This window comes from Mastigoproctus giganteus, chromosome 10, assembly GCF_048544385.1.
Source record: "Mastigoproctus giganteus isolate SK-2022 chromosome 10, ASM4854438v1, whole genome shotgun sequence".
In the NCBI taxonomy this organism is placed as follows: domain Eukaryota; kingdom Metazoa; phylum Arthropoda; class Arachnida; order Uropygi; family Thelyphonidae; genus Mastigoproctus; species Mastigoproctus giganteus.
This window is the reverse complement of record NC_143584.1, coordinates 144,096,610-144,121,990: the sequence shown is the minus strand read 5'-3', so window position 1 is coordinate 144,121,990 and position 25,381 is coordinate 144,096,610. Positions and strand designations below refer to the sequence as shown.

The 25,381-nt window shown below is 36.9% G+C and overlaps 1 protein-coding gene across 1 annotated transcript in view; it reads right to left on the bottom strand.

The window, feature by feature from the left end:
• The window catches only part of LOC150079334 (methylmalonyl-CoA mutase, mitochondrial-like), a 253,034-nt gene that overhangs the window by 95,813 nt on the left and 131,840 nt on the right, over window positions 1-25,381 (bottom strand). The window contains exon 7 of the mRNA XM_090383601.1: window positions 3,056-3,135. Within this exon, the coding sequence (XP_090239727.1) occupies window positions 3,056-3,135 (80 nt within the window). The remainder of the gene's footprint in view (window positions 1-3,055; window positions 3,136-25,381) is intronic.

Below are 25,381 nucleotides of genomic sequence, written 5' to 3'. Positions count from 1 at the left end.
GTGGAAAACAGATGATTTTGTATATTTTAAATTTATAAATCATAAAATTTAAGTGATAATAACCTTATCACTTAAATTCATTTTAACGGAATTTGATGTTAAAATGAGATTAATATATCTCATTTTAACATCAAATTCAGACATTCCAACATAAATACAACAAAAAAAGGTCCAGATGATAAATAGCCTGAACTTAAAAATAAATTATTTAGATCACAGTGCCTTTTAATTTAAACAACCTGTATATTGCTTATACATATACTGAGTTGGTTTTACAGTAGCAACACCCCATTGTGTATGAATGGACTGGTCCGTGAAGCCTCAAAGTCAGAAATGGCTGATATAAGAATGCAGTTTGTACATGTGGAGATCAGTTTAAGTGTCTAAAAGGAAGAATGGGTCAGTGTTGAGATCTCTCTGACTTCAAACATGGAATGAATATGTGGCAAGATGTACAGATGTGAATATCTTGACAACAGCATGGTCAAGTGCTCCCATTCTGGGTTACATGACTGAGCTCAACAGCAGTCAAACAACCAGCGAAAAGTCACATGCAAGAGACAGCCACATGGTCAACACCTGTGGTGAGTTTCACATGTCTCACGCCGACCAGGTGGATAAAGTGCCTGCCTGACAACCCAAAGGTCGCGGATTAGAATCAGAGTAGTGCAAAAACCTTGGGAGGTGCATTGTGGCCACAGAAGCCGATGCGTCAACAACTAACAAAAAAAAAAAAAAAAAACCACATCTCATAACACAGCAGCAACACAGCATACTGGCCCAGCTAACCTACAGCTAGTACAAAGTAGGAACAGTAAGATAATATTGACATGAACTATGCACTGGACATTAGCTCTTATAGGCTATGGCAATTGAGGACCACCATGGGTACCTGTGCCTTACACGGGCATGTTAGCACTAAAATTGGACCACTGACTTGTGGCAATCTGTCAGTCTGATGAATCCCATTTCCAACTCTATCATGTTGATGGGCATATCCACATTTAGAGAAAGAAACATGAGGCCATTGGCACCTGGATGCACTGGTGGTATGGCAGGCAGTAGTGTAATGGTTTGGGGACTGTTTTTGTTGTCTACTCTGGTTCTTCTGACCACCGTGGAATTCCACAGGGTTCGGTGTTGAGTCCTCTGTTGTTTTGTATATTTATCAATGATACTGATGAAGGTATATCTTGCTTAGTGTTGAAGTTTGCAGATGATACAAAGGTTGGCAGGGTTGTTAATGACAGTAATGGCAGTGTGCTACTGTAACAGGATCTAGATAATTTGGGCAGATGGGCTAAGAAGTGGCAACTGAAGTTTAACCTTGACAAATGCAAAGTACTGCATATGGGCAGAAGTAACCCCAGAGAAACGTACCAACTGTGTGGTACAACACTTAAGGTGGTAGAAAATGAAAAAGACCTGGGAGTAATTGTGCAGTCAGATATGAAGTTTTCTGAGCAATGCAGACAGGCTGCCAAGGCAGGTCATGGGGTTTTGTCAATGATATATGGGAATTTTGCTAGCAGGGAAAAGGAGGTGATTGTCCCTCTGTATAAGGCAATGGTCAGGCCACGTCTTGAGTACTGCGTACAAGTCTGGAGGTCTCATTTTAGGAAGGACGTAGATTTGCTTGAGCGTGTACAGAGAAGGACAAGATTGGTGAGGAGAATGAAGGGATCCTCTTACCAAGAGAGAAGTTTAAGTTCTGCAAATTGCAGTGGCTAGAGACTAGGAACCTGCGCGGAGATCTGATTGAGGTGTATAAGGCATTGAATGGGTTGAGCACGCTGAATTCTGATGGGATCCTTCCACTTGTTCAGATTATGAACCTAAGGGGGCATAAATTCAAATTAAGAAAAGACAGATGTAGAATAGATGTGTGGAAATTGCCTTTAGCCAGCAGGTGGTTAATTGCTGGAACAAACTTCCATCTGTCGATGTGGAAGTTGATAGGTTAAATAAATTTAAGGAGGAACTGGACAGGCATTTGGAGGGAATGGTGTGATTTTTTTTGGCTGATGCTGCATAAGCTCATACACTTGCTTTCTTGCATCACATGCCACTACTACTAACATTAATCAACAGCTCAATAAGAACACCTATCTTTCTATCATCACTAACTAAGTTCACCCATTCATGACAGTGTATCCAGGCACCTCCAGCAACTTATCAACAGGGCAACAAGCCAGGCCACCAGCCCAGGTGGGTTACTAACTGGTTGCAGGAACATGAAAACAAATTCTCTGTCTTCCCATGACTGCCCAACTCACCAATCTAATTGAGCATGTTTGCTAATACCTTCCACCTGACAATGTGCAGGCATTACATAGGACACCCTGCAACACCTTGTATAGCTCGTTTGAAGTGTGGGCTGTATTAAAGGTAAAAAGTGGCCCCATGAGGTAACAGGTAGGTATTGCTAATGCAAAGCCAACTCAGTGTATATAACAATATAGTTTATTAAGACTTCAAGATGTTTTTGGAATATAACTGGATGGATTTAATAACTGAAAATAATTTTTAAATGTTATTCTCAAAGTTAAGTAGACATGATCACTACAAGACACATGGACACTGATGTATCAGACAACATGAGCTGATCATAACACTATTCATGATGCAAACTTCCAGTCTTTCAAAATCTTTTTTTATCTACTCTTTGATGTTGTTTTCTATGAGATTTCTTCCTTGTTTAGAATATCCACTGCATCAGTAATGGTCAGTTTGATTCAGCTAGGTAGATGATTCACTTTCTGCTCCGTGGTTATTGTTAGTTCTTACTTGACATGAGTAAAGTGTAATAGTTTCTAAAATAACAAAAAATAAAACTAAATTTTTACAGTTATTCATATGTGAAAATTACTTGTATATATCATTTGATGTTGATCAGCTATCAATATTTCTCATCCTTCAGACACTTTCTGAGGCAGCTTAGTGGTGATATAGAAAAACAGAAACAGATACACAGAACTTAGTGTTTTTGTTTAACAAGAACCAAATGATTCAAAATTTTTTTTCTAAATAAGATGCATTAAATTAAATATCTTACCATGTAAAAATTCATTCCAATTCCCCAGAAAAATGACAAACGAGGTGCAAAGTCATCAATGTTAAGACCAGCTTTCAATCCTTGAGAACAAAATGATAACAGAAAGTAAACTTAAACTAAACTGGATATAATATAGTTTGTGTTATATAAAGGTTACTAAATATAGATAAAGCTAAATTTTAAATATAGAGTGGCCCTTCTTGATGCTGCATTACTTAATGCTATTTCAAAATTATATCATTCAAGAATTACATCTGTCTCTTTAACACTGCCACAGTATTTCAAAAAACAGTAATGACATCAATCTTAAACATTTGAATTAAGCAGCATCATTCACAGGAAAGAAAAGAAGGGACCTGAAACTTTTCAGCACATCTGAAAATTCCATTTATTGCAGTTCATTTTTATATTATTTAACTTTTTTAACAATCCAGATTTATTTTCAATATATACACCTAAACCTCTTTTTACGCGATAGATACGTTCCTAAAAATTACGCATAAAAAGAACTATTGACTCCATAGAAAAAGTGAAGATCGGTTCCAAATCTGAAATATAAGCAAAATAATGAAAAAAAAAAACAAACATTAAATTCGTTAGGATCATAAGATTTTTATTTACATTTCATGGAGAACACACATACATACATATAATGAATTTTAATAACTGTAAAAAAAATCATATTCATTTTAGTTGTTTGCTAAGGATTCTATAAAAAAATTATGTTATTCGCTATCAGTTTCTGACAATAAACGTGAAAGCTTTTGTTTTCGTGAGACTGTAACATCACTAGAACTACTAGATATGGTATTATCATCATCGATTTCCACCTCAACTTGTGGAATTCTTCTTGTCATGTCTTGAACAAAAGTACCACTGGTTGTTTCAGTAGTTTTAGGCATGAACTCAGTTATTAATCGCTGTGTTGATGATTTAGATAAGTCGCGATATAATTCTCTGTATGAAGACATTAACAACTTAAGCTCACGTGAAAACTTCCCAGCACTTTCTTCATTTGGATCATGTTGGGCAAAATAATTGCCTAAATTACTGGTTAGTTTAAAACCTTCTTTAATTATATCAGCAGTAAAAGTAGGATTATCATTAACTTCTTCGCTTTAAGGAGTCTCAAGAAACAATCTCAACTATTACGTCTTCTAAGAGGTTTTAACCTCTTAGCGAAGACGAAATAACAATTCAATTAACAATTCTTCGATATCTACCGACGTAAGATCATTGAATCCTTCTCCGCCAATTTCACATGCCAAACTTATTATACTGAGGAATTCTGCAGCATGATTGAAGGGAACAGGAGCATTCTCTTTAACACATGCGGGCCAAATAGCATTCCAGCATGCATTCATAGTTTCTGGTCTCAATTCAGATAACGAAAATCGAACCTGATCAATACAATCCATAATTGAAAATTTTTTCCCCACATCCATAACTGACAGTGTTTCATCATCATTTAACTTGTTCAAAACAAACTGAAATGTTCATCTGACATAATATGTTTTAAAAGTCGCAATTATACCCTGATCTAGAGGTTGTAGCAATGATGTGGTATTGGGCGGCAGAAAACAAAATTGCACATTTGGGTGTTCTATGGCAGGATGACCGGATGCATTATCAAGAATCAAAAGCACTTTAAATTCAAGACACTTTTCATTCAAATAGCGTCTAACTTCTGGCACAAAATGTTTGTGGAACCACTCAGTGAAAATATCAATGGTCACTCAAGCTTTTTTGTTGGCCAGCCAATAAACTGGCAATTTTTGAAAATCTACGCCTTTCATTGGCTGTGGTCTTAATGATCAATTTATGAGCAGTGGTTTTAACATCCGATCTCCTAAAGCGTTTGAACAAAATAGGAGTGTTACGCGATCCTTTGCTACTTTCAACCCACCAACAGTTTTTTGCATTTTTGATACGTAAGTTCTGTTTGGCATTTTTTTCCAGAAAAAGCCAGTTTCATCCATATTCCAAACTTGTTCACGAGTGTAACCTCCATCTTCAATTATTTTAGCAAGTTTTTGTGGAAATGCTTCAGCAGCTGTTTCATCAGCAGAAGCCATTTCACCTTTAATTTTTATATTATGAAGAGCATGTCTTTTAATAAACTTAGCCAGCCAACCATTGCTTGCATGAAATTCATATTTTTTTCTTGATTAAGTAACTGACTGCAGTTTTTTAATCTGTTCATAAACTCTCAATGCTGATTGCTTGATGGAATTTCCGTCAACTGGCATTCTTTTTTGTACATTATCTTCTATCCATATCACTAAAGCTTTTTCGGCTTTTTCTAGAACAACATCTCTTGTATATGATGATAATTTTGCACTCAATTTTGTACCAGAACATACCACTTTTCTAACAGCCTCTTCATTTTTCTTTATAGATCTGATAGTTGATTCACGGACTCCAAAATGCTTACCCACAGCCATCGCACCTTCCCCAGTTTTAAGACTATCTAAAATTTGAATTTTTATATCTAAGGAGACAGCTTTCCTTATTTTTTTGGTTATCGGCAACATCATGTGAGGGCTGGATTAAAATCTTCAGTTAATGAAATGAAAGTTTGAAAATTACATACAATGTAGCTTACCATTTATTATTTCTTGGCAAAATTATTAATTTTATAACGTGATTTTTATTTTGATTTCACTTAAAAAATGCAAATGCAAAAAGTGCAGTAACTGTGTTGTCTACTCAAACATCAAATTCAAACTGCTAAGAACTGCTTTTTTATGCGCAGTCAGTTATGTAATTCGAGGAATTCCCAATAAATGAAATTCGTAAGAATTTTCTAAGTTGATATGAGAAACCAAATTCAAACTGCAAACAACTGCTGTTTTTTTTTTGTTTATGCACAGTCAGTTATGTAATTTGGGGAATTTAGAATTTTCTTAATTGAAACAAGAATGCAATTCTACAAAATTCTCAGAGTTTTCTTGAATTACGGATTTTTTTCCTAACTTAGACCTTAGGTTGGTTGCATAAAAGTGAATAAAAATCGCGTAACTCCGAATTCGCATAAAAAAAAATCGCATAAAAAGAGGTTCATGTGTACACTGAGATAGCATTGCATTAGGAACCAATGCCTCGTTTCACCTTTAGTGTGCAGTATGGTCTGGATATGTCACAGCATAAACTCCAAGAGGTGCCTGGTGTCTGCAAGTATGCTAATGCACACAGACCACACTATATCCCACAGATGTTGAGAAGTTGATGGTACTGGATCACTGATGATGTCCCATGCATATTGAACTGAGCTAAGCCCAGTTTGATAGCCATCAGAGGATGGAGAGCTAGTCAGAATGTTTGTAAAATAAGTCCTGAGTTGTTGCAGCTCTGTAACACAGTGTTGTCTTGTTAAAAGCCTCTTTGGTGGTCCAGGAAGACAGTTATTATAAATGGGGGCATATGGGGTAAGAAACAATGGACCTGTATGCATCTCCAGTGAAGTGGTGATTGAAAGGTACTAGGGGGCTCAGTCTCCATCTAAGTACGCTACAGACTGTTACGCTACAGTCTCCATCTAAGTATGCTGTCCATATTATGCAACAGCAGTGCTTGTATCTTTGCATGGTACAGTTGGAAACATGATTTATCAAATCATGTTTCCATGTAACCCATTTCCAGTCATTCACTGTCCAGTAGTTCCACTTCTGTGCCCACTGTAGGTGTTTGTTATGGGACAACAGCAGAAAATAACTGAGATGGTGGTCCATCAGATGTGACAGCCCAGCCACAGCTAACACTGAAACAGGCCTTGCCACATCTGTTCTGTTCTGATGGATGGAATGCCAGATGTTTCTTTCATCTAGTCAGTAATGCATGGCCAATCTGCATAGGACCTCTTCATGGTGGTTCTAACATGGTGGGCTCTCTTGGTACATTGAATAAAGGAAGTTGTGTATGAGATAATCACTACCACTAGCTGGTCCCAATGATCTTTCCCCACTGGAACTCAGTAAGATCATGTTTCATCATGTGGGACACTAATCCATTGAAAGTAGTGCCAGGCTATGCTTTTATATAGAAAAAGTATGTTATGCTTTTATATAGAAAAAGTATGGTATAAAATAGATACTTTATATAGAAAAAGTATCTATTAATCTTGATAAACTTTATTGTCGATTAAATTGTATTTTTAACTCTATATATTTATAACGACTTAATCGTAACAAATGATTAATACATAACTATAGGGGTACACGTGATACGGAAGTTGTATAAAGGGAACTCGTAGAAAACACTAGATACCGAAAAAAAAAATAATAATAAAAAATAACATAACTGTTTTTGGATATAACTTAAGGATTTAATTTTTGTTTTGAAATTTTATTGAATTAAATCGGAATCATGACTCTGACCAGAGCAGCAAAGCAAAAGGCTCAAACTAATGGGAGTGCTGTGGTTCAGGGGAGAACTGAGGGGGGCAGTTGCCCTCTGAATCACAGTCTTTTAAAATGCACTGTTTGCTTGATGTTTGCGGAGCAGTCGGGTACTGGACATGATGCTGCCAAGGGGGATGTCTTTGTGTGTGCACGATGTAAGGAGTGCAGGGAAATCAGGCGACAACTCAGCGTTGTTATGGGCCTTTATGAGAGCTTGAAGGACAGGGTGGATGCCCTCGAAGGAAATAAATTGAGGGGCCCATCAGGCTCTCAGCTGCCCACATCAACGCCAGAGCTTGCACTTGGTCATCAGGCAACACAGAGGCAGCCCCCTAGGCAGAATGCGCTGGTCCCACAGGAACTAGTAGTTGTTGGTGACTCTATTGTCAGGGAAACGGGGAACATGCTTTGTAAAAAGGATAGGTGGAATAGGACCAGGGTATGTCTGCCAGGGGAAAAGGTTGATGATGTTGTAGAGCGGATATCATCTTTTAAGGGCACAAAAGGTGATATAGTTGTACACGTTGGCACTAATGACATTAAGAGTAGGAGACCGGCGGAATTACTTAGCAAGTACAGGTCACTGTTGAAAAAAAGCCGTGAATTAGGGTTGAATTTGAAAGTGTCTGCAATTCTGCCCAGACACGATAGGAGGGAGTATATGATGAGAGCCTTGTCGATCAATTCGGCCCTGGAGGGATTGTGCAAGGCTCAAGGGGTAGAATTTTTTTCAGCCTGGACTGTACTTGTTAACAGGAGAGATTGCTTCTACAGGGATGGGATACACTTAAATAGAAAGGGTGCAAGAATTTTTGCTGATGCTGTCGAGGCAGTGTTAGGTGGGTCGGAAAACTGCTAGTTGGGGGGGGATACAAGGACTAATAGATTAACAGTAGCCACTGGCAGAGGTGGAAGTGATTCTTGCACTGCTTCTATTGAAATGAGCAGAAGCCTGAAAAACAAGATTCAGGATATTTCAGAGACTGCTGGGAGTCATTGCGGTACAAGTAAACACATGGGTTGTGTTAGGGTAGCTAAGAATAGAAACAGGTGCATGTATACCTGTGTGTACACCAATGCTAGGAGTTTGGTAAATAAATTTGATGAATTTGAGGTATTGCTCAAAACATCAAAGGCAGATATTGTTGGGATATCAGAGACGTGGTGTCACACAGATATAAGTAATGCGGAACTGGAATTTGGGGAATACAATGTGTATAGAAAGGATAGACAGGATTACACTCATCAGAGTCAGTTTGGTGTGACATAAGCATAGGGGAATCAAAATTGCGAGTAGGAGTGTGCTATAGGCCTAATGACTCTGATGAGTATAATAAGATATTGTACAGGGAAATAGAGTGGGCCAGTAAATCAGAGAGTCTTATAATGGGGGATTTTAATTTCCCAGATACTGACTGGAATTTGTGGGTTGGTCACTCGCACACTAGCAAGGCTTTTGTGGATTTATTGGATGATTGTTTTCTACATCAGCATGTTCGTGAGGCAACAAGAGGGAGCAATACTCTTGATCTGATTATCAGTAGTGATTCTTCATGCATTAAGAATCTGCAGATAAATGAACCACTAGGTGGCAGTGATCACAGTGTGTTGAAGTGGGATTTACTCTAGGAGGTAACTACCATCAGAGGTAAAGGGAAGGGTTTTTGTTTTCGTAAAGGCGACTATGATGGTCTGAGACAGTATTTAAATTCTATACAGTGGGACCAACTGATGATGTTACCAACAGCAAACTCAAAATGGGAAGCATTCAAGGAACTAATCTTGGAGGCTACCAGGCTTTACATACCAACTAAGAAATATTGTTCAAGGTTTAGGCCTAAATGGTTGTCAGATGAACTAATGAGACAGGTGGCAGAGAAGAAAAATGCATGGGATACATACAAATTAATGGGTGACATGGAAGCCTATGATAGATATAAGTTGGTCTGTAACCAAGTCACAAAGGAGATTAGGCAGGCAGAGGCAGACTACGAAAAATCCTTGGCAAAGGATGCAAAGAAAAACAGAAAAGAGTTCTTTACATATTTAAACTCAAGAAGGAAAGGGATGAATCAGATTGGTCCACTGGATATTGATGGTTCAACAGTTGAGGATCCTGCTCAGGTGGCTAACAATCTAAACGAGTATTTTGCATCTACATTCACGCATGAGGAGTTATTCAGGAAGGAGAATGATGTAGGTAAAGTAAACATTGGCAGTGAGCTGGATGATTTTGTAATAACTGAGAAGAAAGTGGAGGAGAGATTGTTGAGGATAAACATAAAAAAGGCACCTGGGGTGGATGGGATCTATCCAGTTATATTAAAGGAGGCAGCAAAGGAAGTAAGCAAACCCCTAGCCATAATTATGAGAGCTTCTTTGGACTCAGGGGAGGTACCCATAGACTGGAGATGTGCAAATGTAACCCCAATTCACAAAGGAGGATCAAAGGCTGACACAAGTAATTATAGACCTGTTAGTTTAACTTCTGTTCCAGGTAAATTAATGGAGGCACTGGTTAAAGAAGCACTGCAGGATCATCTAGACAAGAATTCAGTTATAGCTCAGATGCAGCATGGTTTTGTTAAGGGAAGGTCTTGCCTGACCAATTTGATTGGATACTATGATGTAGTCACAAAAGAACTGGATACAGGGAATAACTTTGATATTATATATTTGGATCTTAGAAAGGCTTTTGATACTGTTGCACATGGAAGACTGCTGCACAAATTGGAGCAGTGTGGCATTGGAGGCAAATTGCTGCTATGGATAAGGGGATGGTTGAGTGGCAGAAGACAGAGAGTGGTAATCAATGGACACTGCTCAACGTGGACTAATGTTATTAGTGGAGTTCCTCAGGGTTCAGTGTTGGGTCCGTTGTTGTTTTCGGTGTTTATGAATGATATTGATGATGGGATATCAAGTTTAATGTCCAAGTTTGCAGATGATACAAAGGTTGGCAGGGTTGTTAAGGACACTACTGACGCTATGCTGCTGCAACAGGATCTGGAAAGGTTGAACAGATGGGCTGAGAGGTGGCAAATGAAGTTTAACATTGACAAATGTAAAGTACTACATATGGGAAACAGTAACCCCAGAGCAACGTATCAACTCTGCGGTACTACACTGACAGTGGTGGAGAGTGAAAAGGACCTGGGAGTAATTGTGCAGGCAGATATGAAGTTCTCTGAGCAGTGCAGACGAGCTGCAAGAGTAGCTCATGGTGTCTTGTCAATGATATACAGGAATTTTTCTAGCAGGGATAAGGAGGTGATTATTCCCTTGTATAAGGCAATGGTTAGGCCACATCTTGAGTACTGTATACAGGTCTGGAGGCCTCATTTCAAGAAGGATGTAGAGCTGCTGGAACGGGTACAGAGAAGGGCAACAAGATTAGTGAATGGAACAAAGGGTTGCTCTTACGAAGAAAGGCTTAAGTTTTGCAAATTACAGAGTCTGGAGACTAGGCACCGGCGAGGTGATCTGATAGAGGTGTATAAGGCTTTGAATGGTTTGAGCATGCTCAATGCCAATGGGATTCTTCATCTTGCTCAGAATAATCACCTCAGAGGGCATAAATTCAAATTGAGGAAGGACGGATGTCGGATAGATGTGCGGAAATTTGCCTTTGGCCAGCGGGTGGTTGGTTGGTGGAACCGACTTCCATCACTTGTTGTTGAAGTTGATAGCCTAAACAAATTTAAAGCTCAACTGGACAGGTATTTCGAACGAACGGAGGGGTGAAATGGGAGTGGTGTGTGTTTTTTTTTTTTTTTTTTTTTTTTTTTTTGTTGGCTGATGCTGAATAAGCTTGCTTTCTTGCATCATATGCCTCTACTAATACTAATGCTAATGCTAATGGTGGTTCTAACATGGTGGGCTCTCTTGGTACATTGAATAAAGGAAGTTGTGTATGAGATAATCACTACCACTAGCTGGTCCCAATGATCTTTCCCCACTGGAACTCAGTAAGATCATGTTTCATCATGTGGGACACTAATCCATTGAAAGTAGTGCCAGGCTATGCTTTTATATAGAAAAAGTATGTTATGCAATATCAGAAAATGCCATGCAAGGTAAAACAGCTTGTGTTCAGTAATAATAGGGAAAGAGGAAATTGCAGCATTAAAGGATATGAAGCAAAATAAGTCAGTAAGCACTGATGAAATTCCAGTAGAGTTTATAAGGTTGCTATGGAAAGTGGGATAAAAAAAAAATTAACAGAATTATGTAAGTTAATGTATGAGCAAGATGAATGGTCAGAAGATTTTAACACTACAGTAATGATACTAGCAGAAAAGAAAAGGCGTGCAGTGAAACGTAAAGATTTTAAAACTATAAGTTTGGTATCACATGTGACAGAGATAATACTAAGAATATTAAATAGAAAGATGACAAGAAGATGTGGAGGAAAACATGGGAGGAGGTTAGTTTAGTTTCGGGAGGTGGAACATGGGATGCAACAGACATGTAAGAATGTTGGTAGAAGTACATCAGAAAGTGAACAAAAGACGTATATACAGATTTGGAGAAGGCTTCTGATTGGGTAGACTGGGCAAAAGATTTAAGCAAAATGGAAGGACAGAAGTGACTAGCAATTGATATTGGAGATCAAAAAGTAATAGCTAGGATAGGAGAAGGTGACATTCAAAAATGTAGAAATTGGAAGAGCTATAAGATGAGGTGGGATCTGTCACCTTATTTTGTCAACTTTAATATATATATATATATATATATATATTAGTTAATTTTATTATATGGTATCTGTCTGTAGGGAATTAGGTATATAAGGACAAAACTAATAAGGTAGTAAAAGAAAACTAGCTTTAGTCTGGATGGCCTATATTATAAAGGTGAAAGCTAATAATAGAATGTAAAGGAAAATAGAATTTAGAATAGTGAATATAGCATTCTTCCACTTGGTCATTGGTCTGCTACTTCATCAGGGGCTTTGAGCAGACTGATAGCCAGACTAAAAGAATGTCTCATACAAACCCGTTTCTGTTTCCCACAAACCAGTTTTCCTGAGTTTAACTCTTAGGTAAAGAAAATAAATGCGAAATGGTAATATGTATTAAGTTTAAATTTTGTAAAATTATTGTCAGAATCAGCAAACTGGGATAGGCAACACAAAGCCCAACGGGTATGTATCAACTTAAATGCAAATAGGTCCCTACCTCCTGCTTGTTCTGTGGGGGGTCAGACTGAAAAAGAGATCATATTCCTGCCTTCAGGTCGTTTTGTGTGTGTTAATTAAATTGTAGTGCGCAGCCACACTCTTCATGAATTGCGGCATGATGGTGAAATTGCTATAAGCAATATGCCCTATGTCAATGCAAATGTTCTGATGGCCTTAAGAGGGTTTTTGGATGTTATTCTGAGTTAGTGGAGGGGAGTACTTATGAAGGCAGTAGGAACCTATATGAACAAAAAGATGTGTTAATGCAAATAAAAGAAGTTTGTTAATGAAAAAGTATGTTAATGAAAAAATAAATAAATAAAAAAAGGAAAATGCTATCCTCTGGACAAAGGCCGGTATAGCTTTTCTAAGGCATAGCGACCCATGTGTGTCCATGGGGATAACTATATACATATTTACAGCCTGTATCTCTATTAGTTTTAAACTGTGTTTGTAATTTACTGATATGAATGGTTAATACATGGTTAAAATAATACTGCGGGTGGGATTAATCTGCTGTTGGGAGGATTGGTGCAAGTTGTTAAATTGCCAGTTAATAGATTGTCTGTTTATTGGGGGAGGGAATTTTTGGTCAACCGGGTTACAGTGCAGTCAGACGACAAGCCTCCTCTGAGCGCAATAAACCTGGTGTTCAAAATAGGTTGTACCTGTCACTTATAATAATACTTTTATTAGCCTAATATTTGGGGGGTTATGTTTGGATATCCGGATTACAGTGCAGTCAGACAACGAGCCTTGTCTGAGCACAATAAACCTGAGAATCAAAAACGGGAAGTTATTTCTCTAGGTAATAACCTTAGTATTGGGTTCAGAATACAGTAAACCCCCGCTATTCGCGGGGGTTACGTTCCTGAGAAATGTCGCGAATACCGAAAACGCGAATACTGAGTTATGGCTCCCATAGTAATAAAGTGGTTCCGTTCCAAAGTATGAAATATATAAGAAAAACTAGTCTAAAATTTTGTCTATGTATGTATTATATGTACCTTCATAATATGACTATGTACATCGACAGTATACAGTGAAATGCAAGCATATGGCATCGAAATGAAAATAAGAAACAATTTAATATTAAATGTAATATTTATTAGAAATTTCAAACAAATCTTTCAATCCAGCGCCTTTGCTAGCTAAAAAACTTATCCTGCCAGTGTTATCACCAGTTTTGCTAAAAAGTGTTGATAAAGGAGTTTTGCCTTTTCACGAATGATGAGTGAACTTAACGGAATTTTATTTTGAGTTCGGTCTTCTATCCACAGATTTAAAGCTTTTTCCGTTTTCTCTAATTTAACATCACGAGTTACAGAGCAAATTTTTGAAGCAATTAGCGCATTTTCACGGACACTACGGCGGATTTTTTATTCCGATTTCTTGATTGATCGCACCGTTGACTCATTGATTTTATAATGTTTTGCCACTGAGGAGACACTTTCACCATTAGAAATTTTATCTAATAACTCAATTTTATTCGCTAATGTCATCACCTTCTTTGATATTTTCATATTTCTCTTGTTATTCGTAGCCATATTTTTGTAGGGGTTAGAAAGAACTTGTCCACAATAAAGTCACTTTCTTCCGTTAACACACTCGAAAAAGTTTGTTTTACACTGCAAAACGGTAGATTTATCATTTTTTAAGCATATCAATTTATAAATTGATACATTTATTCAATTTATAAGTATATAAATTAAAAACAAACGATGAAACCTTCCATGACAAGCGCATAACATATACTGAACAAGGATTAGCGAGAAACATACACGCTCGCGATTTTGTCACCTCTCTCCCCCACCCACTGAGCGCTGTTTTGACCGGGAAAGATAATTTTAGCCACGCCCATGTTTTTTTATGGCTGAAAACATTCACAGCGCTTTAAAATTCACATTTTTTTAGATTTCATTTTATATTAAATCGGCGATCACGAATACGCGAAACCGTGAATAGCGGGAGTTTACTGTATTTTCGATAACTCTATTAGGATTGGCATTGGGGTGGTGTAGGTTGAGGTTTGCAAGTATGGCCGCTTTAATATGATGTCTAATGTAATTGACAGGTATATTATTCTTGATGAGAGAATCTTTCAGTTTTTTTATTGCTTCCATCATGTTATCAAGATTATTACAGATGTGTATTATTCTGTTTTTTTTTTTTAAACTTTACTAAAAATCATTTTTATAGTCTTCAGTAAGAACACAATATATATATATTTACTGACACGAAAATGCAATAGTGTATTTAATGTTAGATATAAGTAATAAATTATATCAAAACCGATTAATGCCATCTGTATGAGATTAAACATTAAATCTGTCTGTAAATATATAATTATATATGGTAGTAGATAAAAAATGGCCCCTTGGGTATCAACTTTTGGAACTCTCATTTTTGTATACCACACTTGTGTATACTTTTTACTATCATTTGGATATTGTTGGACTGGATGATGATAACAGAAGCGGATAGCTCGTTAATTATGGTTGATTCATTGAAAGGGTTAGCCCTCGATAAAGTCCCTTTCAACGTATCTACACGTATAATTAACATGTTAATAATTTTTTATATGTTGCATGTGTATATATTATTATTTTTTCCAGTTTCCAGGCTACAATGGTTCTACACTATACCGACCTACATATACCTCACCTTCGAGGTACATTTAACTACTACCATATATATTATTATATATATATATTTGTATACTTTTAGTTTTGGTTTTGATTTCCCTTCTTTTCTACAAGCCTTTTCTACACCCATTTTTACTAACACTTGCTTATACCGGAACCCTTTCTTTAAGGTTGGGCCTTACACACCCAGTAAGTTCAATATTTTTAATGACTTTTTCTACACTTTTTTTCTTTATACTGTCCTTTTCTATCTTTTTCCCATTCGTAAAACTATTAGTACAGTACGAGGGTGATACGAACACTCAATCTATCCTTAATCCTATCGCTATCTTTGCCTTCTTTTGAACAACTTTTCTCCCCTGCCCCTCCCCTCCCCTAGAATTTACCATTCCCTATACCATTTGCTTGTCATTTTTTACATTGCGTAGGGACTACCTTGTCTACTAGTATTACGATAAAAGGCCGCATATTTGCCCCCCTTTTTCTAATACTACAGACAAGTTTGGAAACTGTGTTTCCAAACTTGTCTGTAGTATTAGAAAAAGACCATGTATCAGGCACATGTATCAGCATGTGCCTGATACATAGTCAGGAGTTATTTGGTTTTTTTTTTTTTTAGGAGCATTAGCAACTAGGGCCATATTACTCTGGGGATATGCAGTGGTCATTTCCTGAGCTTTCCGCATCCCCCGTATTTGTTGGTCATGGGCTCGAACCCCAGTCTAATCAAGAAGCATGTGCTAAGCACTGCTACTCCTGCCCACCTGGCTATGGAGGCACCATGGTCAGGAGTAGTCCCCTGTTGAATTTCCTAGCTATGTATAATTTTTTCATCTTCTATATTCAGATTCTGCATATTTTCCATCCCCTGATTCGACCTTCTATAGCGTTATTTATTTAATTATTTACTTGTATATTCCTTCTTTTTTTTTTTTTCCCCTTAGTCCCAGTTCATTTTTACACTAGGTTTTTCAAATTCTTTCACCTGTTTAACCACTACTTCACTTCCACTTTTTATTATCCCTTAAACTTCTCTTAGTTCTGGCAGCTTGTGTACTTTTCATTTCCATTTTCACAGACACTTTATTTATTCTACAAACCACACATTATTTATATCCTTTTGCTTCCTCTACAGCAGCACTGTGCATTTTGGAGCATTAGACAACTATAACTTTTGTTATTTCTCTTTTTCTGCTTATTTTGCTTCTTAACTGTTATATATTCCTACTATATACAGAAATCCCTCGATTAGCGTGATTAATTGGTTCCGCGAAAATGGTGCACTATGCGAAATCGCGCTAATTGAAGTTAATAATCAATACAAAATAGCCTAATTCATTCCAAGACCTACAACATATCAATCAATATTTTTAAAAATACGTTTTTTATGGCAATTTAATGTACAGCAGTATAAAAGCAAAGGATAATTATAAATATTTGCAGTACAGTAATCAAAAGGTTATTGAAATTAAAAAATTACAATATATAACTCACTTTATTTCTTTGTGAAATATTTCAAAAGGTTGGTTTGCGCAGAATTTTTTTTCTTCCTTTCAACCTAAATTCGCTTTTATGGATACACATCTTTTTCAACGTTCCTGTGAATTTGCATAATGCACTTGATATCTGGGTCTGCATCCATGATTAGTTGTTTCAAATTTTCAGCTGCATAAAATATTCCTTCAGGTTCTTTTAATGTCAACTTCTTTTCTCGAACATTTCCACCTTGTCATATGCTCATTGTTCATCAATATTAAGGAGGTCAGAATCACTTAATTGTTCTGAATGTGATTCCAGCAATTCGCAAACATCACACATCACTGTTGCCGATTTCATCAAAGCCTAGATCTCCTCCAATATTTGCTATTTCATCAATAATATTGTTGACATGAGTGAAACTACAGAAATTATTTGTGCAATGTGGCAAAATATGCTTCAAAACTGCTCTCATATTGCTAGATGTTACTTCTGACCGTGACTCATGAATATTGTCTATTGCTTTCCTGATGTAATTTCTCCAAAATTCAACTAAAGAAACTGTTGCCGATTTCATCACCATCTCCAGTTGCTGTTTCAATTGCATGCGCACATGTTCTGCATAAATAATAGGCCTTAAAAGTAGCAATTAAAAGTGTTATTCTATCTTTGGAAACTTTATAGCTTGGTTGAGCCTTTTCTTTTTTTGCTAGAAAGGTTTTTTTGACATTTGTTTCCAAAAAAAGGCCTGTTTCATTAACATTAAATATTTGTTGATTTGCATAACCGCCAACATCAACAATTTTCTTTAAATTTTGGGATATTTCATGGCTGCATCTTTATCTGCTGTTGTTGTTTGTTTGGTTTTTAGGAGCATTAGCAACTAAGGCCATATTGCTCTGGAGATATGCGGGTGGTCATTCCCTGACCTTTCTGCATCCGCCATATTTGGTGGTCACAGGCTCGAACCCCGGTTTAATCAAGAAGCGTGTGCTACGCACTGCTGCTCCTGCCCACCTGGCTATGGAGGCACCATCTTTATCTGCACTTGCTGCTTCTCCAGTCAATGCAACGTTATGGAGTCCTGTTCTTTTCTTAAAACGTTAAAACCAGCCTTTACTGGAAGTGAAATTTTCTTCCATTCCGCTTCAATCACTTTTTCTTTTGAAGAACTTGCTTGAACATTTTCTTCAGTTACTGCTGTACCCAAGTTTTCTATTGTTGACTTTTCCTTTAAAATTGCAAAAATACTCAAGGCTTTGGTTTTTATGGTCATTGTGCAGATTGGAATTCTTTTTTGATTGCAGTCTTCTAACCAACCCCAGGGGCTCACATCTGGTGAGTATGGGCTTGGCACACCCAGGGTCCTAAGCTGGATATCATCATTCTTCTCTTCCTTGGTGATTCCTTTCTACTTCTGACTGACTCTCTCTCTCTCTCTCTCTTTTTTGGCTGGTGCAGAATACGCCTTAGGCTGCCTTGCACCATATGGCTAATAATAATAATAAATGGCTAAAAGACATTCCATCTCAATCATCATGCATGAAGCAAGCGTACCTTTTTCCTTATATGCATGGGCTTCACTTAAAATCGTCCAAACCGTTGATCCAGGCTTTCCAAGATGTCGAGAAATTTGTATTTTACTATCATCATCTTCAAATCTTTTTATGACTTCAATTTTTTCATCTAATGTTCTTTTCTTTTCTTTTTATCAGAGGCACTGTCAGATACACTTTTCCTTTTATCCATAGTTAATAATTATGTAATATATAAAAAATTTAATAGAAATTAATGTAATTAATTAGTATCACAGTAATTAATGGTGGGAGATACACAAGAGTTTGCACGTTAACACACAGTGCAAGAACAACTGAAAGCAACTGATCTGCATGTAGGTAATAAATGCAGTGTGGCCAGTGTTGTTCTTCAGATTGCATAATGTTAGAAAATATTTCAATTGTTGTAGTAATATACATTTGAAATAATCCGTTTCTTTTTATTTTCTTATGTTATAATATCTTCATTGCAATCAGTGAAAATAAGTAAATTTTACATGTATGCATCAGGCATGTAAGGTAAAAAAACAAACTAGCTTCCCCCACTGTATCTTGCATTCATTTTTGTTTATTTCTCGATGGAGACGGTATGACACAAAGCAAAATAAACAGTAACTCCCTTTTGTGAACAGAGCCACGTGCTCACTAAGAAAATAAGCGATGTGTTTCTATAATGTTCTCTAATGTTATGCATATTTTAGCAGTGTATTTACACTCATAGCTTAGTACTAAGTTTCATAGCATCATCAGCTTCAATTTCTTTAGGCCAAGCCAAAATACCATGCTAATCGAAAATTGGTAGCTAAATATAAACTGTGCTAATTCAAGTCTCGTGCTAATGGAGGGATTTCTGTGTGTATATATATATATATATATATATATATATATATATATAAAGAAGGAATATGGAAATATTGATAAAGGAAATACGAATGAGGAAGAGTTGTATGAGTGAGGGTGGGAGGGGGGACAGTTTTGAGAGTATTAGATTCACAGATGATATTATACTGGCAATCGGGACAGATCTGCAATAGTGTTAGTTAATGAGGGGAAAAAAGGGCACCCTTACCAAAAAAGACTTCAATTCTGCAAATTGCAGCATGTAGAAACTAGGCAAATGCGAGGAGACTGATCGAGGTGTTTAAATGGATTGAGTATTTGACTGTTTGCTGTGGATAATAACAGATGGTTCTCTATCTTCTAACTTCTCTAATGTGGTGTTCTCATGGTTGAGTTCTTTCTCCCATTCTTTTCCCCTCCTGTATGTGATTCCAGGATTTTTTGAAAGACTGGAAATCCTATCCACAGTTCTGCTGATGGCAGCACATTGCATTACAATTTCCAGTGTGAGAATCCTTGCCCTGCACAAATAACTTCAACTTTTAATATATCCATTACCATTTCCCTAAATGCTGATCTCCAGGTAATTCTCCAGTGAGGCAAAAATAACTTAGTTAATTTCAATCCTTCTAACATTCAGTCCTGTCTTATAGCTCACAAAAAAGGATTCTTCTGATCCTAAGCTTGCCTTTGATGACACTCAGATTTCCAGACAAGATCACATATCTTTATTAGGGGACTACCCTGACCTATAATCTCTCTCTTGGAATAAGCAAAGCACAAATATTGATTACTCTGCATCTAAAAAACTGAGCTTTCTCTTTTGTTCTTGGCATTACTTTTCTTCTAAATAGTTATTCACTCTGTACAAATCTCAAATCCAACCTACCATAGAACATTGTTCCCACATCTGGACTGGTGCCCCTATAACCTCTCTTGGGCTCTTGTAGACTCCATTCAAATGAGGATAGTTAGGTCAATTAATGACTCATCTGTTACAAAGTCTCTACACTCTCTGTGTCACAAATTTTCTGTTTCTACTGCATGCCTTTTCTATAGATACTTCTATGGGCACTGTTCTTCTGAATTCGTTTCCATAATTCTTCCCCCCACACCCAAAATCAGTCCAAACATGTGCCCACAATTAGCATCCTTTTACTGTCCAACTTCAAACTCACAGAATCAACTTTTCTTCTTTGTAATTTATTCCTTCAACTTCAATTTTCTGGGATAACCTTTCTTCACATGTACAAGTAACCATCGTATAATGTGGTAGTTAGGTTCCTATAAAATGTTGTGTTGTGTGAAATTGTGTTATACGGGACTAAGAAAAAGTACAAAAAGGGGGGTTACATTTCAAAAGCTTACAACAGGGGCTCACATTTTGTGAGTATGGGCTTGGCACACCCAGGGTCCTGAGCTGGATATCATCATTCTTCTCTTTCTTGGTGATTCCCTTCTGTTTCTCTCTCTCTCTCTCTCTCTCTCTCTCTAGGTAACTCAGAAATTTTTTTTTTGGCTGGTGCAGCATAAATCTCAGGCTTCCTTACACCATATGGCTAATAATAATAATAATAATAATAATATAATACACTATTTTGTTAACAAAATGTTAACAAAACTAATAAAAATACACCATTCTAGATTTCACGTGTCTTCTGCTCTCTTTAAAAATCTGGATTTGTTTGCTTTTGCTTGATAAACCTTTGTGAATTTCATCGTATGGAACTAAGCATTTTTGAAGCTCCCCTTTGAACTTTGGTCTCCTTTCATTCAAGAATCTGCATTCAAAAAAAGATTCTAATTGCTCGGCTAACTTTATGCCTTTATGTATGCTTTTTAGTGTAAAATTTGGAAGTTTAGAACTTTCATCTGCGCTATCGTCCTCTGAATTGATTTGGTTTTACCTCCAATGCCATTTCCACCAAATCCACTTTTCCAGCCTCTTTTTCAACCAATAATCCTTGAATGTCTTCAGTCTTCAGTAATCATATCTTTTTTAAAATTTTTTTAGGAACATAGGCAACTAAGGCCATGTTACTCTGTGTATACTGTCTATAAATTGAGTGTGTACTGAAGTCGATTTTCTGTTTTGCTGGACGAAAAACCCAAGTTTCAGGGAGAAAAAACTATGCTACCCTCGCCTGAGCCCGACTAACTCAGCCACGTTTTGAAAAAAGAACCATAAAAATTCCTCCTGTCATTGATGGGATTCGAACACAGGTCTTTTCCACCCGGTGTGTGGAGGAGGGTGATTCTATCAACTGTGCTACCCACGAGGGCTTCAGTAGTCATATCATCAAAACCTTCCCCTCCTACCGACATAGCAAGTTCTACTATCGCACTGGTTCCGTTGTCTGCCGGTTCGACCATATTTTCTGAATGAACTGACTCTGGCCATACATTTTTCCACACCCATTTAATTTTGACTGTTTTACTTCTTTCAGCGATAAAGCTATGGTTCTGATGCAGTCGACAACTGAGAAATAGTTCCATGCCTCCATTACTTCAACAGTTCGGAATCATATTTTCCAAAATCCATTGTAACGATTTTCAGATGTAATGAGTTTTAAAGGTGGATATAATGCCTTGATCTAATGGCTGAATGAAAGAAGTTGTATTAACCTAGTACAACTGTGGTGGTAGGAACATAACTTCAACATTTCAGTGACTTAAATCTTTTGGATGGCCTGGTGTACTATCTAATAGTAATAAACTTTGAAATCTAGATTTTTCCACAAGATTGAGGGCTGGCCAGAACTGCAGAAAGTCTCTAGAAATGATACGATCATTTTCGAATGTTGAATGGAGCAGGTCCTTCACTTGTCGACCAACGTGGGGAGGGGTACCATCTTGCATGAACACTACGGTCTCCAAACATTGCAGAGCAGGAATAATGTGATCTCTTAGAAGAGCACAGTACCGTACACCTTATGGGGCCACAAGGTGTAGACTCTTCAAAGAAAAATGGTCTGATTATAAACTCTGCTGTGAATCCTCACCATACTGTAACATATGGACTTTGTAGTGGTCTTTCATGCACAGCAGATGGACGAGAAGTTCCCCATATTCGGCAGTTTGATGCATTTACAGCCCCATGAAGAGTGAAATGTTCCTTATCAGACCACAAGATCATTCGAGCCCACATATCGTCAAGTTCCATATGAGCCACAAATGGTAGAGCAAAGTTTTTCATTTATTCACTGTATGCTGCCACGGTAAACTCTGTCTTTCAGATATCCCCATAGCCAGATATCACAGAGATTGAGATTTGGTGGGATTGAGGGCTGGCCAGAACTGCGGAAAGTCTTTAGTTCTTGCACTACATGAATCTTGTACGACCAGCATAAAATTATTTGAACCACTTTACATACAGTACCAAGGAAGGTTCGTCTCTTGACACACCTCTGCCCCTACTGACTGGTAACGTTTCGCATTCTGACCAATGCAACCACCACTTCATCTACTACCTCAGTTCCGATACATGGTCATCCCCTGCCCGGAATTACATCTAACTTCCCACTCGCTTCAAATTTATTTATTAGTTTTCAAAGCCCCAATGACATCAAAGGTCCAAGGTCCTTTACGCAAACCTTTAAGTTTCCGATATTCACGTAGTGCTGCATTAGCATTACTATTATTCTAGTAGAACAGTTTTACTAAAAGAGCACGTTCCTTTTTTTGTAAGAGCCATAATGGTTTTTGACAGTGGTGTTGGCCTTTCTGCTTTTATCTAACAGGATGTCATTTGCGTAAGCAGTGTGTCTTCAAGTAAATGACAACTTTTACTTATGTGCAGCGCCCTTTTTTTCCTAGTAGCAGAAATTGGAACTAATTTTTTTTCTATTACAAATCACTTCCGCATACCTAAATGACATACCCACCAATTTTTACAGCGTTAACTCTAACCATTTTGACACTAGGGTCTTCTGAATAGGGAAACTTATTTTATAACCATCCAGTACATACATATATATACAGTTGCTCTTCAACTTATGACAGAGTTTCATTCCAATGACTATGTCATAAGTCCATTCAGTCGTAAGCCCATTTTTTTTATGTACATAACACATTTATTGTGTCTTTTTTATTTGTTTGTTTATTTATTTATTAAGCTATTCTTTTTATTTTATATTTTAGTTTTATGTTTTATTAGTTTAGTTTTTATGAATCTCTAAAATCTGTTTATTTACAGCACATAAAATTTCTGAACACCTGTCATCTAGGAGTGTCAGTTTTCATCATTTGATCAGATATTTCATGTTATATGCATTAAATAAGTTGCCAGAAGTTTCCTTGATAAGAATTAATACAGTTCAAATTCGTATTTTGTCTCAATATGTTGCTAGGCTTCAAAGCAGAATGATGTTTCTTCAATTTTTTTTTTTTTTTGTCCCTTTAGGCGTGATTTACATAGATAGATAGATAGGTAGACAGATTCGAATGCGGATACATATAATGAACGGTTAAAAAAAATGCACCTAACTCGAAACTGATGATTCTGAACAATTTTATGGGCTGTCTCTGTAGACACCATAGTTGTTTTTTTTCTGGAGATGACTGTCCTAAGTTGCATATATCATGAGTCGAGGAGAGACTGTATGTGTATATATATTTAAAATAAATAAATGCACAAGGCATAATACATTAAGAGTTTAATATCTATATAATATCGGTGTGTAGATACACCATAGACAACTCTTAAGAAACTACAAAGTTGTTGTTGCAGGCATCATTTGCTCTTTCTCATATTGTGCTCTGCCTTCACGACGAGTTGCCACGATATTGCACTACCTCGAATAAGTAACACTTCACTAATAGAGAAGACTATTGTTACTTATTCTCAGTGAGTACCACCACCCAGACATGTTTCAAGGCTACTGGCCTATCATAAGTGGGTGGGCGGTACCCTGGCATTGCAGACATGACGACCCAGTTGTGAAGATAATGACACAATATGAGAGATGCCAAAAGGTGTATATGACAATATTTAAAATAACTAAATGCACAAGGCATAATACATTAAGAGTCTAATATCTATATAATATCGGTGTGTAGATACACCATAGACAACTCTTAAGAAACTACAAAGTAGTTGTTGTAGGCAAGGTAGTGCAATATCATGGCAACTCGTCGTGAAGGCAGAGCACAATATGAGAAAGAGCAAATGATGCCTACAACAACTACTTTGTAGTTTCTTAAGGGTTGTCTCTGGTGTATCTACACACCGATATTATATAGATATTAGACTCTTAATGTATTATGCCTTGTGCATTTAGTTATTTTAAATATTGTCATCTCTCATATTGTGTGATTATCTTCACAACTGGGTCGTCATGTCTGCAATACCAGGGTACTTGCCCACCCACTGATGATAGGCCAATAGCCTTGAAACATGTCTGGGTGGTGGTACTCACTGAGAAATAAGTAACAATAGTCTTCTCTATTAGTGAAGCATTACTTATTCGAGGTAGTGCAATCATGGCAACTCGTCATGAAGGCAGAGCACAATATGAGAAAGAGCAAATGATGCCTACAACAACTACTTTGTAGTTTCTTAAGAGTTGTCTATGGTGTATCTACACACCGATAGTGTGTGTATATATATATAAATTTTCATTGAAATCCATCGACTGGAGTCAAATTGTTTCATCTGGTTGAAAAGACAAACAGATGGACAGGGTGAAGACAGTAGGCACTTCACACATTTGCAAATGCACCTAATGTTGTTTACTTATGTTATTAAATTGACATAATTTATGTCAATTCTATGAATTCCACGGCTTCTAATTTTTAAAGCTTAAGGCTTTGCCATAAAGACTAGTGTTACTTTATACTCATTACTATTACCTCAGAGCAGCATGGTCTCAGTCCAGGTCTCTCCCCCCCACCCACCTGTACATTCTGCCTTTGTCCAGTTTCAAGTTATTTATGAAACTCAGAACTCTGAACTTTGGATATACAGCATTATATGTTACTACTTAATAAAATTAATTATTTTTCTTTAATAACACAATTTAATTATAATTATGTATTGATAACAAAGTTATTAGTACATCATCACAGCTTTCAATCAAATTTTTACATGGATAACTCTGCATGATTTTTGATATTTGTAAAGTAATAGCTGCTTTTAACACAGTTTTTTTATGCTGATTTAGGAAATGTTATATGTTTTTCTCTATCATATACTGTTTGTTCAAAAATCATTTAAGCTGATGTCATGAATC